Raw genomic sequence first — 15,778 nt, forward strand, 5'->3', positions numbered from 1 at the left:
GGCTGCCACCACACTAGTGGTGAAAGAACCTGGGACAAAGTCAGCGGCCTTGTGAGGGTGAGTGCTACCTTACATCGTCTGACAATGAATGCTTATGCACTATGCAAATATCAGCCTAACCCATACCCTATCAATTTGATTATACACTCTCCTTATGATCTACTATCAATTATATAATATCCACTTAAGCTCTGGAAAGTTTTACCCCCTTCATGCTATTTGGCACTGTGCTACTGTAACTGGCAATTGGGTGGTCATGCAACACTGATGACAGTATGACTGAATACACAAATTACATTTAATACACAAATTACATTTACCGTATTTTTCGCTCTATAAGATGCACTTGACCATGAGACGTGCCTAGGTTTTACAGGTGAAAAACAAGAAAAAAATATTCTGAACCAATGGACTGCAGACATAGTACAGAAAATGACCAGAGACTGCGGACACAGTACAGGAGATGACCAGAGACTGCGGACACAGTACAGGAGATGACCAGAGACTGCGGACACAGTACAGGAGATGACCAGAGACTGCGGACACAGTACAGGAAATTACCAGAGACTGCGGACATAGTACAGGAGATGACCAAACACTGTGGACATAGTACAGGAGATGACCACAGACTGCGGACACAGTACAGGAGATGACCAGAGACTGCGGACATAGTACAGGAGATGACCAGAGACTGCGGATATAGTACAGGAGATGACCAGAGACTGCGGATATAGTACAGGAGATGACCAGAGACTGCGGACACAGTACAGAAGATAACCATAGACTGCAGACATAGTACAGGAGATGACCAGAGACTGCGGACACAGTACAGGAGATGACCAGAGACTGCGGACACAGTACAGGAAATTACCAGAGACTGCGGACATAGTACAGGAGATGACCAAACACTGTGGACATAGTACAGGAGATGACCACAGACTGCGGACACAGTACAGGAGATGACCAGAGACTGCGGACATAGTACAGGAGATGACCAGAGACTGCGGACACAGTACAGAAGATAACCATAGACTGCAGACATAGTACAGGAGATGACCAGAGACTGCGGACACAGTACAGGAGATGACCAGAGACTGCGGACACAGTACAGGAAATTACCAGAGACTGCGGACATAGTACAGGAGATGACCAAACACTGTGGACATAGTACAGGAGATGACCACAGACTGCGGACACAGTACAGGAGATGACCAGAGACTGCGGACATAGTACAGGAGATGACCAGAGACTGCGGATATAGTACAGGAGATGACCAGAGACTGCGGTCATAGTACAGGAGATGACCAGAGACTGCGGACACAGTACAGATGACCAGAGACTGCGGACATAGTACAGGAGATGACCAGAGACTGCGGACACAGTGGCTCTGAGGAAGAGGCAAGTCCTTGAAATGCGTCAGCCTTTTGGATGTCTAAACTCCCTATTGCGGACTGTTACTCAGCGCGGTGTTGACCCAGCTGTTCTTTTATGATGTGCCTTGACTATATTGTCGTTTGTGAGTACAACACCTACTTTATTTTTTATTAAACATTTTTTATGGTAATGCACTAGGCCTGTGCGCCCTCTCTTTGTTATTTCCCATATAGTACAGGGGATGACCAGAGACTGCGGACATAGTACAGGGGATGACCAGAGACTGCGGACACAGTACAGATGACCAGAGACTGCAGACACAGTACAGGAGACGACCAGAGACTGCAGACATAGTACAGGAGATGACCAGAGACTGCAGACAGTACAGGAGATGACCAGAGACTGCAGACAGTACAGGAGATGACCAGGGACTGTAGACAGTACAGGGGATGACTAAGAGACTGCGGACCTTTGGGGAGGGAGGGGGAGCGGGTACCTGAATATGACAGGTGCCCGCTCTCACTTCCACGGAGTTGTCCTCCCTTTAGTGTGGGCACCCGGCTGGCGCTTTGTGAATGGCCCGGCGTCTTCTGGGACCTGTCATGTGTCCCAGAAGACGCCGGCCCATTCACAAAGCGCAGCACAGTGGGCACCTGGCTGTCACAGCTGAGTGCCCACACTAAAGATGCCGACGCAGGAAGACATTACAGCATTGGACCGAGGAACAGGTAAGGTCCTGCTGCAGAGAAGAGCTGAGCGGCCGGCCCGGTATTCTGACACGGTGGCGGCGGCGGAAATACCGGACCGGCCTCTCCATAGTCGCTCCATAAGACGCACTGACATTTTCCCCCCTTTTTTGGGGGGAAAAAGTGCGTCTTATGGAGCGAAAAATGCGGTATATCATTTTTTTCACACATATAGAGATTTCTTTTGGTGGCATTTGATGTTTTTTTTTTTTACTATATAAATGAAAAAAGACTGAAAATTTTGGAAAAAAACACATATACAATCATTTTATTTTTTGTTTTTTAATCACATTTCTTCATGAATTCAGGCCAAAGTGTATTCTGCTACATGTCCAAAAAATCCAAAAAAGTGTATATTGATTGGTTCGAGTGAAATTTATGCTGTCTACAAGCTATTGTGTATATACTGGATTTTTTATTTATTTTTTTTTTTAAACTAGTAATGGCGGTGATCAGCAGCTTATGGTGGACTGTGCAGTGGACACTGGGTGGGAACTGACTAACTGACACTAACATCCCCAGTAACAATAATACAGTGATCAGTGATATTACTATACAATGTCACTGTAGTAATGACACTGGCTGGGACAGGCTTGACATCTAGGGGGCAAATGAATAAAACTGGTGTTCCTAATAGTGCATACACAAATGGAAATTCAAACCCTACATGCCAGAATAGTACTTTCTCCCCCAAAAGTTCAAAATCAAAATCAGAAGTCTTTCTCAGCATCTTCTTATTTAATATTCTTCCTCCATATATGATTAATCCTTCATTCTCCAAGTGTCACCCTCAAGAAAAAGAAATATAACCGCACATAGTGTATTATCCTTGATACACTCACACCAACCATAAGAAATACACTCACAAAATTAGTGTAAAATTGTGCTTAAAACACTCCACCATGTGTCCATTTCTATACTCCTGTAATCCTTACTCTTACCCTCTGTTTACTTGAAAATAGCCTTTTGACACATTCCACCAACAAATTTCTCCAACATTCAGCCTCTTATCCCGTCCTTCCCTTCATAGGAGATGTACCGGACTGCATTAATCCACCAGCACAGACTATAAATGGCTCTTCTCAATCAGCAATATCCTCGGCTTCCAATGGCAAACATCTAGAACCTGCTAACCGACTTGTGCTGTACCGAATAACAGCACAGATCGAGTGGTACCTACCTGGAAATGCTGGAACACATACATGTATGTGATCCAGCACCGAGTGACAGCTGCAGTAAAAGTACACGGGGGTCCGCAACTGGATATAGTAGTCTGTTTTGATAGTAATTAAATATATAGTTTTGATAAACAGATTGCACAATCATATTTTATTGTATAAAGTCAGTTTGAGATTGACCTGTTAAGGGTATTTGTTCACGCTGAAGAATGATGATAAGGAGACCATAATCTGATATCTGTTGGTATTTTTTACCTGGCCATTAACATTAGATGGTGATGAGATGTACATTTACAAGTCAGCCACTGGGGTGCAAATATTAGGTTTAGTGCTGGTTCACACTAGTGCAATTTCTTATGCAACTTGAATCACAGAATTGCTTGACAAGGGAAATCACATTATATTCAATGGTGTCCTTTCTCATCGATGCATCGATGACTGTTTCCCAGTCTGGCCAGTTTCACCAGGCACATGCCTGCGTTTTACCATCATTTTACACAGATCAATGCACAAAAGATACAGCATGCGGGGCATCGTTTTTGTGCTCCCCATGTTGACAGGCCCCATTCAAACAATGGATTGTATCAGTTGCTTTATTTTTCCATTAGTAAAAACTGCTGTACAGCACTTAGCATTACACTGAGTGTGTACAGGCTCTCTGCAGAGTCCTGGCCACACACATCATTTTTTAGACTCAATAAAAGTTTCCATCTGCATTCAGGATGTTTTCTTTTGGTGATGCCAGGGAGCTTTTTATTCTATAATTGGATATAAATGACCAGGGTAATAGAATGGCTTTCCAATCAACTTTCAGATTAATAGATTTTTTGCATGTTCAAGAAGGCTGAATTGAAACAAAGATCGTAATCAGAGAGTAGTGGTTAATGATTCATACTCTGATTGGTCTAGGGTTGTGAGTGGTGTACCCCAAGGTTCAGTGTTGGAACCCTTACTTTTTAATATATTTATAAACGATATAGGGTCTGGGATTAAAAATAATGTTTTAGTCTGTGCAGATGACACCAAGCCGTGCAGCTGAATAACGTCCTTACAGGATGTCTCCAACTTACAAGCTCACCTCAATGCACTGTGTAATTGGGCAACTATGTGGCAAATGAGGTTCAATGTTGATAAATGTAAAGTTATGCACTTGGGGGCTAAGAATATTCATGCAGCATACATACTGGGGGGGTACAACTGGGGGAATCAATGGTGGATAAGGATCTGGGAGTTCTGGTAGATCACAAGCCTAATAATGGCATGCAATTCCAAGCTGCGGTACAAATCACTAGTAATACATCATCTGGGATATGCAGTTCAGTTTTGGGCACCAATTCACAAAAAAAACATTGGGGAACTGGAGAAAGTGTAGAGAAGGGCAACAAAACTGATAAGAGGCATGGAGGAGCTCAACCATGAGGAAAGATTAGTGGAACTGAATTTATTCTCTCTTGAGAAGAGGAGATTAAGGGGAGATATGATCAACATGTATAAATATTTTTTTTAAGGTACTTATATAGTTCTGTCAATTTACACAATGCTTTACATATATATTGTACATTCACATCAGTCCCTAACCCTCAAGGGGTGTACAACCTAAGGTCCCTAACTCACATTGATACATGCACATACTAGCGCCAATTTAGACAGGATCCAATTCACCTACCAGCATGTCTTTGGAGTGTGGGAGGAACCTGGAGTACCCAGAGGAAACCCACGCAGGCACAGGGAGAACATGCAAACTCCAGGCAGGTGGTGCCGTGGTTGGGATTCAAACCAACGACCCTAGTACTGCCAGGCGGAAGTGCTAACCATTTAGCCACTGTGCTGCCCAATACATCAGTGGTTCATATAGTGAACTCGGTATAGAGTTATTTACCCTGAGGTCATCGCAGAGGACAAGGGGGCACTCTTTACGTCTGGAGGGATAGAGATGTAATCTCCAAATACGGAAAGGTTTCTTCACAGTAAGAGCTGTGTAAATGTGGAATAGACTCCCTAAAGAATTGGTTCTGGCCAGCTCAGTGGTTTGTTTTAAAAAAGACCTGGAGTCTTTCCTAGATACACAGAATATAACTGGATACTAACATTTATAGGTAATGTTGATCCAGGGAATATCCGATTGCCTCTCAGGGGATCAGGAAACAAAATTGAATCATGCTTTGCTGGGTTTGTTGCCGTCCACTGGATCAACAGTGGAAGTTATAGGATTACAACTTTTTTATTTTTTATTTTTTTTTATGGTTGAACTAGATGGACTTTTGTCTTCTTTTTCAGCCAGACTAACTATGTAACTATGATTACACTACACACATCATGGCCCTATCTAAACAATAGGACACATTTGCAATCTGTCCAACTATTTCTGGTTTAATCTTGCCTCTTTGTCAGGCAGAATCTGCTACTCTAATGAGTGTTGTTGAGCTTTTTGACTATACATATATTGTATTGTACGGACTATGTATATTTTGCTGTACGTATATGTTATATATATATATATGTCATATGTTGTTGTATATTACAACTATTATGTACAACTATTGTTTTAGACAATTGAAACTTGGAGTCCTCCTGAAAAAGCACGCCTTGTCCCTGTGAAACGCGTAGAGGCAGTCACAAGATTAATGAGGATCTTCCTCATAACCATCTACAGTATATCTAAGCCATTGGGGAGTTTTCTCTCAGGAAATAGGTTTTTTTTGTGTTTTAACTGCAATACATTTATTTATTTAAACTAAGATTTGTTAATAAAAATTGGTACCAAAATATTTCAGTCTGTTGTCTGCGCACAACAATAAAATCCAGAGTGTCTGTTTTTTCTCCCCCCTTTAATTTTTGTTGGTAAGTTTACAGTGGAACAAATTGGATGTGGTGCATTGTAACCAATCTCTTCTCCACTCAAGTAATATTTATACTCTATGCAAATAAATGGCCAGTGCCTCCAAGGTTCTCATGCATCCGCTCATCTGAGTGGTTAAATGCTAAAAGAGCCTCTACCCAAGCCAGTGTGCGTCCAGGGTCGGTGTTTCTACAAAGTTTTGGCTGCAGATAATCAGCCAGTTTGTATGTGGCCATAGCACAGAGTGTTGCTCTGAGACAGCATTTAGTCACCTCTGAACGCAGACAAACTATCCACTGATTTGGGCCATGTGACTGTAGTCTTATAATCTATGGGCACCTACACTGTAGAAAAACAATAATTCTTTATAAATTATTAGTTATATTAATATTTATTTATAATGTAATTATTATTTATATATAATACTATATAAATATTATATTAAAAACAATAATACCATATACATTATATAAATTATTTGACAATATGAAAGCACCAACCTGCACCCTAAATTTCAGATGCCTTGCCTTTAAACACCAACTCAAATTTTCTAGTTTTTCTCATTTAGTAACTTAAAACACTTCAAACACAGTCACCCAGCAAAGGGTTAATGTTCCCATCTTTTCACCAGCCTTCCACCTCTCCTGAAGCATTCAGCATGCTATAACTGGGTTGTCAGCAGTGCAGGATGATTATCCCAATTAACTTGGAAATAATTAAGCGGCAAGCTTATGAGATCCTGTAATATCTTAACTACCAATGTAGGACAGAGAGAAAGTGCTCTTTGGAGAGTGCCACTCTTGTGACATTGATGGTGGTAGAAGACGGGCCTGGACTTTCCAGCAATGACAGGGTTAAAAGCTTTTGGAACCTCTCTACAAGACTGTAACCTGACATGAGATGCTTCCCAATTCTCTGGTCTATTCTGGGTTAAATGATTTTCTTCTTTTCCTTAAAGAGTCAACCTAAATATAACCCATTGAGACAGAGGGTGTTATTGCTGAGCTAATTCTCATTAACTAAAAATCGTGCATAGAGAAAAGAAAGAGCTAAGATAAATGTGATACCCCCCCCCCCCCTACCCTTAAAGTGGTGTTAAACCCAGAAGCCAACATTTTACTATTTTGCAGCTTACCAATCTATAGGCCTCATTTACAGGGCAGAATATATATTTTTAAATGCATTTTTCTTTTTTTATTTTGAACACTACTCTACTTCAGCCAGTGTGTTTATGCATATTGTGGAGTTTAGGTTCATATTTTAGAGGAGCATTCATGGGCATAAAAAAATGCATTCACAGAGCACAATTTACACACATATGCACATAAACACATGTAAAGGGGCATGTTTGTGTGTAAATAATTTCTAGTGAGCAGGATAAATATTCTAACCAACAGAATGAGTTTATGCACATGCAGTTCTAAATTCCATGTGCTTGTAAATGTGCACAATTACATGCCAAACAAGAATTTTTTTAATTCTGGGTTTTTTACCGTTAACTCTCGGCAGAGAGATCCAGCATACTCGTGTTTCCCCAAAAATAAGACACTGTCTTTTATTTTTTTTGGTTCAAAAAAACATACTAGGTCTTATTTTCGGGGTAGGTCTTATTTTTTAAAGGTCCAGGTGTGGACAGGGGGTGCAGAGGTGAGCTGCAGGCAGTTGTGGATGAGGGTTACTATGGAGAGGGCCGATTGATGACAGTTGTGAGCTGCAGTCAGGTGTTGCAGAGGTACTTAACAGGTGAGTTGCAGACAGGGTGCAGATATGAGCCACAGACAGGATGAAGGGGTGAGTTGCAGATGGGGAATGCAGAGGTGAGCTGTGGCCAGGGGGTGCAGAGGTGAGCTGTGGCCAGGGGGTGCAGAGCTGAACTGTGGCCAGGGGGTGCAGAGCTGAGCTGGGGGGTGCAAAAGTGGGTTGCAACTCAGCTCACCTCTGCACCCCCCCAGCTGCAGCTCACCTATGCACCCTGTCTGCAACTCACCTGACTCAATTTACCTCTGCAATACTCGACTGCAGCTCACCTTTACACATCCCCCCACTGCCCTCATAGGGTTAGCTAGCTTTGCAAAACACAGCTGTCAGCAGCCGGCCCCTCTGTATAGTAATTCCCATTTCTGGTCTTATCTTCCCACACAGTGCACCAAGTGCATTTACTCACCGCTCTGCCTCTTCCCCACTGGCCAGCGATCAGCCCTGGGGCACTGGCTTCCATGCATTAGGCTGCAGGAGGAGATGCCTCACCCCTAATCACACTGCACCCGCAGATATCTGTTCCTTTCCTATCCCTCAGTGAGTACAGAGGTAGGGAGGTTCTGTGGGAGCGGATGGTGCTGTCACTTCAGCCGCGCTTCTGTGTTTATAGGAGACAGTAGATATTGGTGTGCGCAGGGTCAGTGCCAGAGGTGGTGGAATGGCATTCTGCCATGTTCCAGCTGAAAAATATCCCTGATCACAACTAGGTCTTATTTCGGGGTAGCTCTTATACTTTAGCAATTCCCCAAAATAGTACCAGGTCTTATTTTAGGGGAAACAGGGTATATAGGAGTATTTTGCTAAGTGCGTATGCATGAAGTCTCAGACATAGGAGCTGCATTCGTTTTTTGTTTTTAGGGTTTTTTTCCTGTAATTTCACCTGGTGATTCTCCCAGTAAGGGCTCTTTCACAGCTGCATCCAGATCCTGACAATACAGCTTAAAATGGCTGTACACAAGCTGTGACAGTGCCATTTTTAACTCGAGCAGCACCGCCTGTCAAACTCACCTGTTGAGATCAATGGGGCTGCATCACAACCAAAAGCCAAATGCTTGACTTGCAGTGGCAGCAAGGTCCCATAGTGTAATCAGGAGCGGGCAGTAGTGGCTTCCAAACACCTGTCAGTCACAGCAATATACCGCCCTTTGAAAAGTAACTTTGAAAAGCGATCCACAGTAAAAAAAACTTTACAAAAGGCAGTAAGTTGACTGCCTGTCTGAAACAAACCTTAGGGCTTGTTCACACTAGCAGTGCTCTCTGAAGAGCAATCTGCACTCACATCACTCTACAGGGAGCATAGGGCAGGGAATGATGAGGCACTGTATCACCTCCTCACCACCTGCTTTAACCCTTTGGGCTCAAGCATTGCACACGGTTGCTGGGTAGTTGCCCCATTGATTTGAATAGGTTGCAATTAGCAGGCAGTTTACCCATAGAAAGAGACAAGAGATATAATCTCTGCCATGGGCAAGAAGCAAAGCTTCGCAGCAGTGGCATGTATACACCTGCCGCTGCCTCTGAAGTTAAAGGGAAAACAGTTGTAAGGCAAATCAACCACAGGGTTTTACTGCCCCCCAACTGCCCAGGGGGCTGGTTCACACCATGAATCGCACGGGAACACACAGAGCAGTGCAGTGTGTTGTGATACGGTTTGAGCCAATTCAATTTGAATGGGCTGAATCACACTGGACTGCACCAGAAGTAGTGCATGCCAAAAAACACACTTCAACCGGATCACATACTGTAGTACTTCTGTACCATGCAATCCAGTGTAGGCAAACACACTGTAGTTGTGGCCTGTGTTTGGGGAGTCATTAACTTTACATTGACACCCACTGCAGATCGCAACGGCTGTGTGCTGAACGTAGGTTTCCGACACCATGTTCTGTTGTGAACGGGTCCTAAGTCTGTTATTTTCCAACATCCTTTAGCAGACTAAGCTGTCCATCAATTGACAAAAAAATGTAACACTGACAGGGGTGCTTACAATGATCAGATTTCATTCATGTATGTAAAACCTTTATCCCAAAAGTAAAAAAAAAATAGTTTGTTCACTAATGTTCTCTAACAAATCTCTGAGGGCTTCACAGAAAAGTTGTATCTATACTGAGATTAAACTACACACAGGTGGACTCGCTTACTAATTAGATGACTTCTGAAGGCAATCGGTTACACTAGATTTTAGTTAGGGGTATCAGAGTAAAAGGGGCTGAATACAAATGCATGCCACACTTTTTAGATATTTATATGTAAAAAATTTTGAAAACCATTTATCATTTTCCTTCCACTTCACAATTATATGCCACTCAGTGTTGGTCTATCACAGAAAATCCCAATAAAGTACATATACATTTTTGGTTGTAACATGACAAAATGTGGAAAATTTCAAGGGGTATGAATATTTTTTCAAGGCACTGTATGCAGCTACTGCATTTAAAGCTGATCTCCAGACACAGAAACAGAAACTTTTATTTATATATTCCTCAAAAGGATATAAATCCATGTTGTGTACACAAAATGCCTTTACAAGTTTTTACCTTGTAAAAGTTGTAGTGTCATCATCACTGTGCTGCACGTAGTCCTCCATAACCAATTCAGAGAACTCACCAACTTTAGATGACCACCCAAAACAGGTTAGCCATTCAGCACTTAGTGTGCAGGGTTGCCACCATTCTCTTCCCACCAGAACCAACCATTTCTCATCTCCTCTCACTGCTGTTTATGTTGCATTAAACCATATGCCATAGGAGAGATAAAGGAAGACTGCCATAGTGTAAAACCTTAAAATACGCCTTTTGAAACCATCAGGATGATGAAACGCGTTGGGGCAGATAGTGATGTCATCTCAAACAGTACACCCAAAAGTGACTGGATTGTACACCCAGAAAGAAGCAGGAAGGGACCGATCATAATAGGAGTATATGGAGCAGGTACCCCAGAATTCCTGATGTGGTTAATAAGCAAATGAATCTTTTTGTAAGGCATAGCACTTTTCAATGTAAGTGGGGAATGTGAAGGAGCTTTTTATAGTGTTACTAAACCCAGGACCCTGCATTCATTCTGTATGGTCTCCCACAGTGCACAGAACATGGAAATGCAATTGTTTTAGTAAATATAAACTGCTAAATACCTTTTCTCATCAGCAGTATATAGCAGTCTTGTGACTTCCATCAGTGTCCAGCAGAGCACCGTTATAGCTTGTAGGAGGAGTTTTCTTTCTGCTATAGGAGGATGCAGAACCCCTGACCTGTGTTTGGACAGTGCTAATTGGCCCTGTGCTGATCACATACACTCTCCGAAGAAAAAAAAACCTCTCTAGCAATACACACAGTATGTGCAAAGTGACTCCACGCGATATGTCTTATCAGGAGATAAGAGGGGGCACTGGGAAAAGGGGAGGATCAGAGAAGACAGGATCAAACAGCATTTTTACACAATGCAGAGAATTAGCACCTTAGGTTCCACAGTGAGTATAACAAGTATGCTTTACTGCATATACAGACTGATTTTACTGTTGGGGGTTTAGTAACACTTTAATGCTGAAGTTTTTTAAGGTTTTACACTATGCAATTTTTTTTGTCTCTCCTATGGACCACATTTCTGTGTAATTCAGGTGTAAACCAGCCCTTAAAGTAGAATTCCAGGTTAAATCTAAGTAGTCTTAAAAATGCCCCCTCCTGACACCAATGCTGACTGACCTGTGTAAGAAAGATGTATATACTTACCTATTTTCTGCCTGCTCAAGTATGGTCACATGATCCAGCTCCCCTGTGTAAGCAGCAGCAGTAGGGGACAGTAGGGGCTCCATCAATGGATGGGCCATTAAAGCCAATGGGGGATGTCACTGCTCTAGGCAGTCAGGTGTTCTCCCGTCCCCTGCAGCCATGGGTAGCTTGACACAGAGGATAGAGACCTGACCATAGCAACCCGAAAAGCTGTTTGCAATGAAATGGAGACCCATTGCTGAAAGGAGATACAATAAATAAAAACACGAGGTGTACATTGGGGGTGCAGACTCTCATCTGAGATATATTTTGGCTTGTACGAAAGGGGGAGGGTGGAAGAGAAATAAAAAGATCTGACACCCCTTCCCCTCTCCTAGCAGCTGATTAGGGACAATCCAATCTGCATACAGATTGGTCCGACAGGGCAGAAAATTATCCATCGTTTTCATTGATCAGCCGCAGATACTTTATCAATGAATACCATTGCATTTTGATTGATCAGATTATGAGATTGCATGGTGGAAACAGAGATGTGATTGATAATTTATGATCTTAAATTAGGATTGTATCCTTTTGATTGAAATCCACTCCCTCATGTGTATCATGTAGATCAAAGGAGTTGATGACTGTAGATCGATCACTCCTATCAGAAGACATCAATTGGGAAAGATATTGATCATTATGCTTGTATGGCCAATGTTAGGACTGCAAATAGCCATAATCTTCCTTTCAATCGAGATAAACTCATTTTAGATTCGATTTATCAAACCTAGTCGATTGGCCAGGGTGGAAAACCATCAATCGTTTTGCACAAGATATTTTATTCATGAATACAATTGTGTTTCAATTAATCTGATTGCATGGTGTATTCATGAACAATTGACTGATAATTTTCCACCCTGGCCGATCAACTCAGTTTGATCTAATCTGATCTAAATTGAGTCTAAATTGATTAGAAGGGGAGTTAGGGCTACTTGACAGCTTTCCGATTCCATTGTTTTGATCAAATCCCACATTGATCAGATAATAAAATCAAAGCATGCCTGTCCACCAGTGTGATGCCATTGTTCAGATTATGAGATTACATGATGAAAACCGAAGTGTGATCAGTATGTTCCGATCATATCTTAACTACTGATCGAATTCTACTTCCCCATGAGTTGCATATTGATCAAATGAGCTGTAGCATATAGATTTATTATTCCTATTGAATTGACTGGAAAAGAAACTGATCATTTATTGAAGCATCTATGGCCACCATTAGGCTGATTGAAATGAAAAGGAGACCCATTGTTTAAAGGAGACATAAATAAAAACACAGATGCTGCTGATACAAGAGGTGTAAATTGGGGTGCTGACTCTCATCTGAGATATACTTTGAATTGTGGGGGGGAAGTAAAAAAGGGGGGTTGAAAGATCTGATGCCCCTTGTTTTCATTGATCGGCAGCACTCTGATAGTTTATTAATGAATATTATCGCATTTCGATTGATCAGATTATGAGATTGCATGGTGGTGGTGGAAACAGAGATGTGATTGATAATTCATGACCCTAAATTAAGGTTTTATTCTTTTGATTGAAATTCACTTCCCCTTGTGTGTCACATCGATCAAATGACCAAATCGGTCATTCCTATTGGAAGACATCAATTGGAAAAGATATTGATCATTATGCTTGTATGGCCAATGTTAGGGCAGCAAATAGCCATAACTTTCCTTCTAATCGGGTAAAACTAAATTTAGATTAGATTCTATCAAACCGAGTCGATTGGCCAGGGTGGAAAACTATTGCACTGAGATACTTTATTCATGAATACAATTGTGTTTCAGTTAATCAGATTGCATGGTGTATTCATGAACAACTGATTGAAAATTTTCCACCCTGGCCGATCAACTCAGTTTGAACCTATCTGATCTAAATTGAGTCTAAATCAATCAGAAGGGAAGTTATGGCAATTTCAGATTCCATTGTTTTGGTGGAATCCCACATTGAACAAATAATAAAATCAAAGTATGAGTGTCCACCATTGTGTTGCCATTGTTGAGATTATGAGATTACATGGTGAAAACCGAAATGTGATTGGTAAGTTCCAATCATAACTATTGATCAAAATCTGCTTCTCCGTGTGTTGCCTGTTGATTGAACAGGTTGTAGCATATAGATTGATTATTCCTATCAGATTGATTGGAAAAGAAACCGATCATTTATTGAAGCGTCTATGGCCACCATTAGACTGATTGCAATAAAAAAGGAGACCCATTGTTGAAAGGAGACATAATAAATAAAAACACAGACGCTGCTGATACAAGAGGTGTAAATTGGGGGCGCAGACTCTCATCTGAGATGAATTTTGACTTGCAGGGGGGGAGGGGAAGGGAAATAAAAGGGGGGGCTGTAAGATCTGACACCCCCCTCCTCCTAGAAGCTGAGCGGGGTGGTGACTTAGGACAGCAATGAGAGGAGGGACATGAAGGTTTCCAGTACAGGAGGTCCTACATGAAAGTGCTCTCCAGCAGCAGCAGCACTGGTGTCTAGGAGCTGTCCATTGTAGGAGCTGTCTATAGCCGGAGCTGTCCATTTCAGCACCACGTCCTCCGTCATCACTTCCATGCAGCAGCGGCGGAGGAAGCCCAGCCGACACCGCCAGCCTGGACAGCGCACAGGGGGCCTCGCACTGCTGATCCTCACCGACACCACCATGGATTGCAAAAGCCGCAGTCCGTCTCCAGCCAAAGCTTCCAGCATCCACAGGATACTTGTGCTGTAATCAACAGCAGGGGAGGAATCCCACACTCCATCAGACACACACACACAGCAGACAGCCAGAAGAGGGGAGAAGAAAAGATCTGTCAAGAGCAGAAAAAAAACACAAGAAAAAAATCCCCTCTGATATTTTTTTCCTTTTTTTACATGGCGCAGGCTGCAGAGCAAAAGAAGGAAAGCAGAGCCTGCATCCCTAACCCTAAAGCCTCCCCTTGCTGCCTTGGTCCTGATGCTGCTGATGGTTGGTGATGAGAAGACTGCTGGTTTATTCCTACCGACAAGAGATTCCCAATTAGCCATCACTTATGGAAACTGAAGATCAGAATTTTAGGAAAAGGGATTAAGAGAGATCAGAGCCTCTCTGCCTGTTAGCTGCTATCCTGTGTGTTGTTAGTCTGTCTGCACTATTTTCATATTCTTTTTTTTTTGTCCCCCCCCCCCTTCTCCTGCAAACCTGCATTTGGACATGATCTGATGGACAACGAGCTCTCCATCCACAAACCTTTCAGGTTTACTTTTGCTATTTTTATATTAGGATACCTCATCTTTTTGGGCACCATCCAGAACCATCACTGCTAAGCTGAGACCCCCCAGGTCCCCCTCTTATCTGCCACCTATTTAGCTCCTGCACCCCCCTGTACCAGAAGACTGTTGGATGTCTATAGAATGAAGAATTATGGGTCTGTTTGATAGAGGTGTTCAGATGCTCTTGACCACTGTGGGAGCATTCGCTGCATTCAGTTTAATGACAATTGCTGTGGGCACAGACTACTGGTTATACTCCAGAGGGGTCTGCAAGAGCAAATCTATAAGTGAAAATGAAACCAGCAAAAAGAATGAAGAAGTCATGACCCATTCTGGATTGTGGAGAACATGTTGCCTTGAAGGTATTTTGGTGACTGGCTAAAAAGCCTTTTTTTTCCTTCTCTTACATTTTTTTCACCCTCCTCCTAGCTTCCCTGCTCCCCTCCCTCTCCCCAGAATCAGAAAACTACATATTCCTCCATCTTATCATTTCATTTTTTTAAACAAGGGGTGGCTAGACTAAGCTAATAAACTGGAGGGGGGGGGAGGGGGAGGGGAGGGGTGATTGGAGAGAGACTGATCCACTTCCAGCGGTTCATTGTGATGATGTGAATGATAGATTTTGTTAAGATGGAAGCAGTGGGGCACAGAGTGTAGTAAAAGGTGTGTAGAATACATTACTCTGACTCCATGGTGTGTGCGGCGGTGTGGGAGGCTTTTCAGCTGCACTGAGCCATGCCTTCTCGGCTATGGAGCAGTGCTAGAGATGGGAGGCTGCAGCCATACCTGAGCAGGCTAAAGTCTCCTATGTAAAATGGATGTCAGGCATTGCTGATCAAGAAATCAATGGGAATAGATTAAGTGCTGTAC

At 42.5% G+C, this 15,778-nt stretch overlaps 1 protein-coding gene across 1 annotated transcript in view; it reads left to right on the plus strand.

The window, feature by feature from the left end:
- The first annotated feature begins 14,064 nt into the window (after positions 1-14,064).
- CACNG2 (calcium voltage-gated channel auxiliary subunit gamma 2) overlaps positions 14,065-15,778 on the plus strand; it is a 197,620-nt gene continuing 195,906 nt past the window's right edge. Inside the window, exon 1 of the mRNA XM_089681952.1 lies at positions 14,065-15,270. Coding sequence (XP_089538078.1) covers positions 15,060-15,270 — 211 coding nt within the window. The 5' untranslated portion in view covers positions 14,065-15,059. The remainder of the gene's footprint in view (positions 15,271-15,778) is intronic.

Source organism: Staurois parvus, unplaced genomic scaffold (assembly GCF_062004578.1).
Source record: "Staurois parvus isolate SC_StPar_1 unplaced genomic scaffold, SC_StPar_1.0 ptg000282l, whole genome shotgun sequence".
NCBI lineage: Eukaryota > Metazoa > Chordata > Amphibia > Anura > Ranidae > Staurois > Staurois parvus.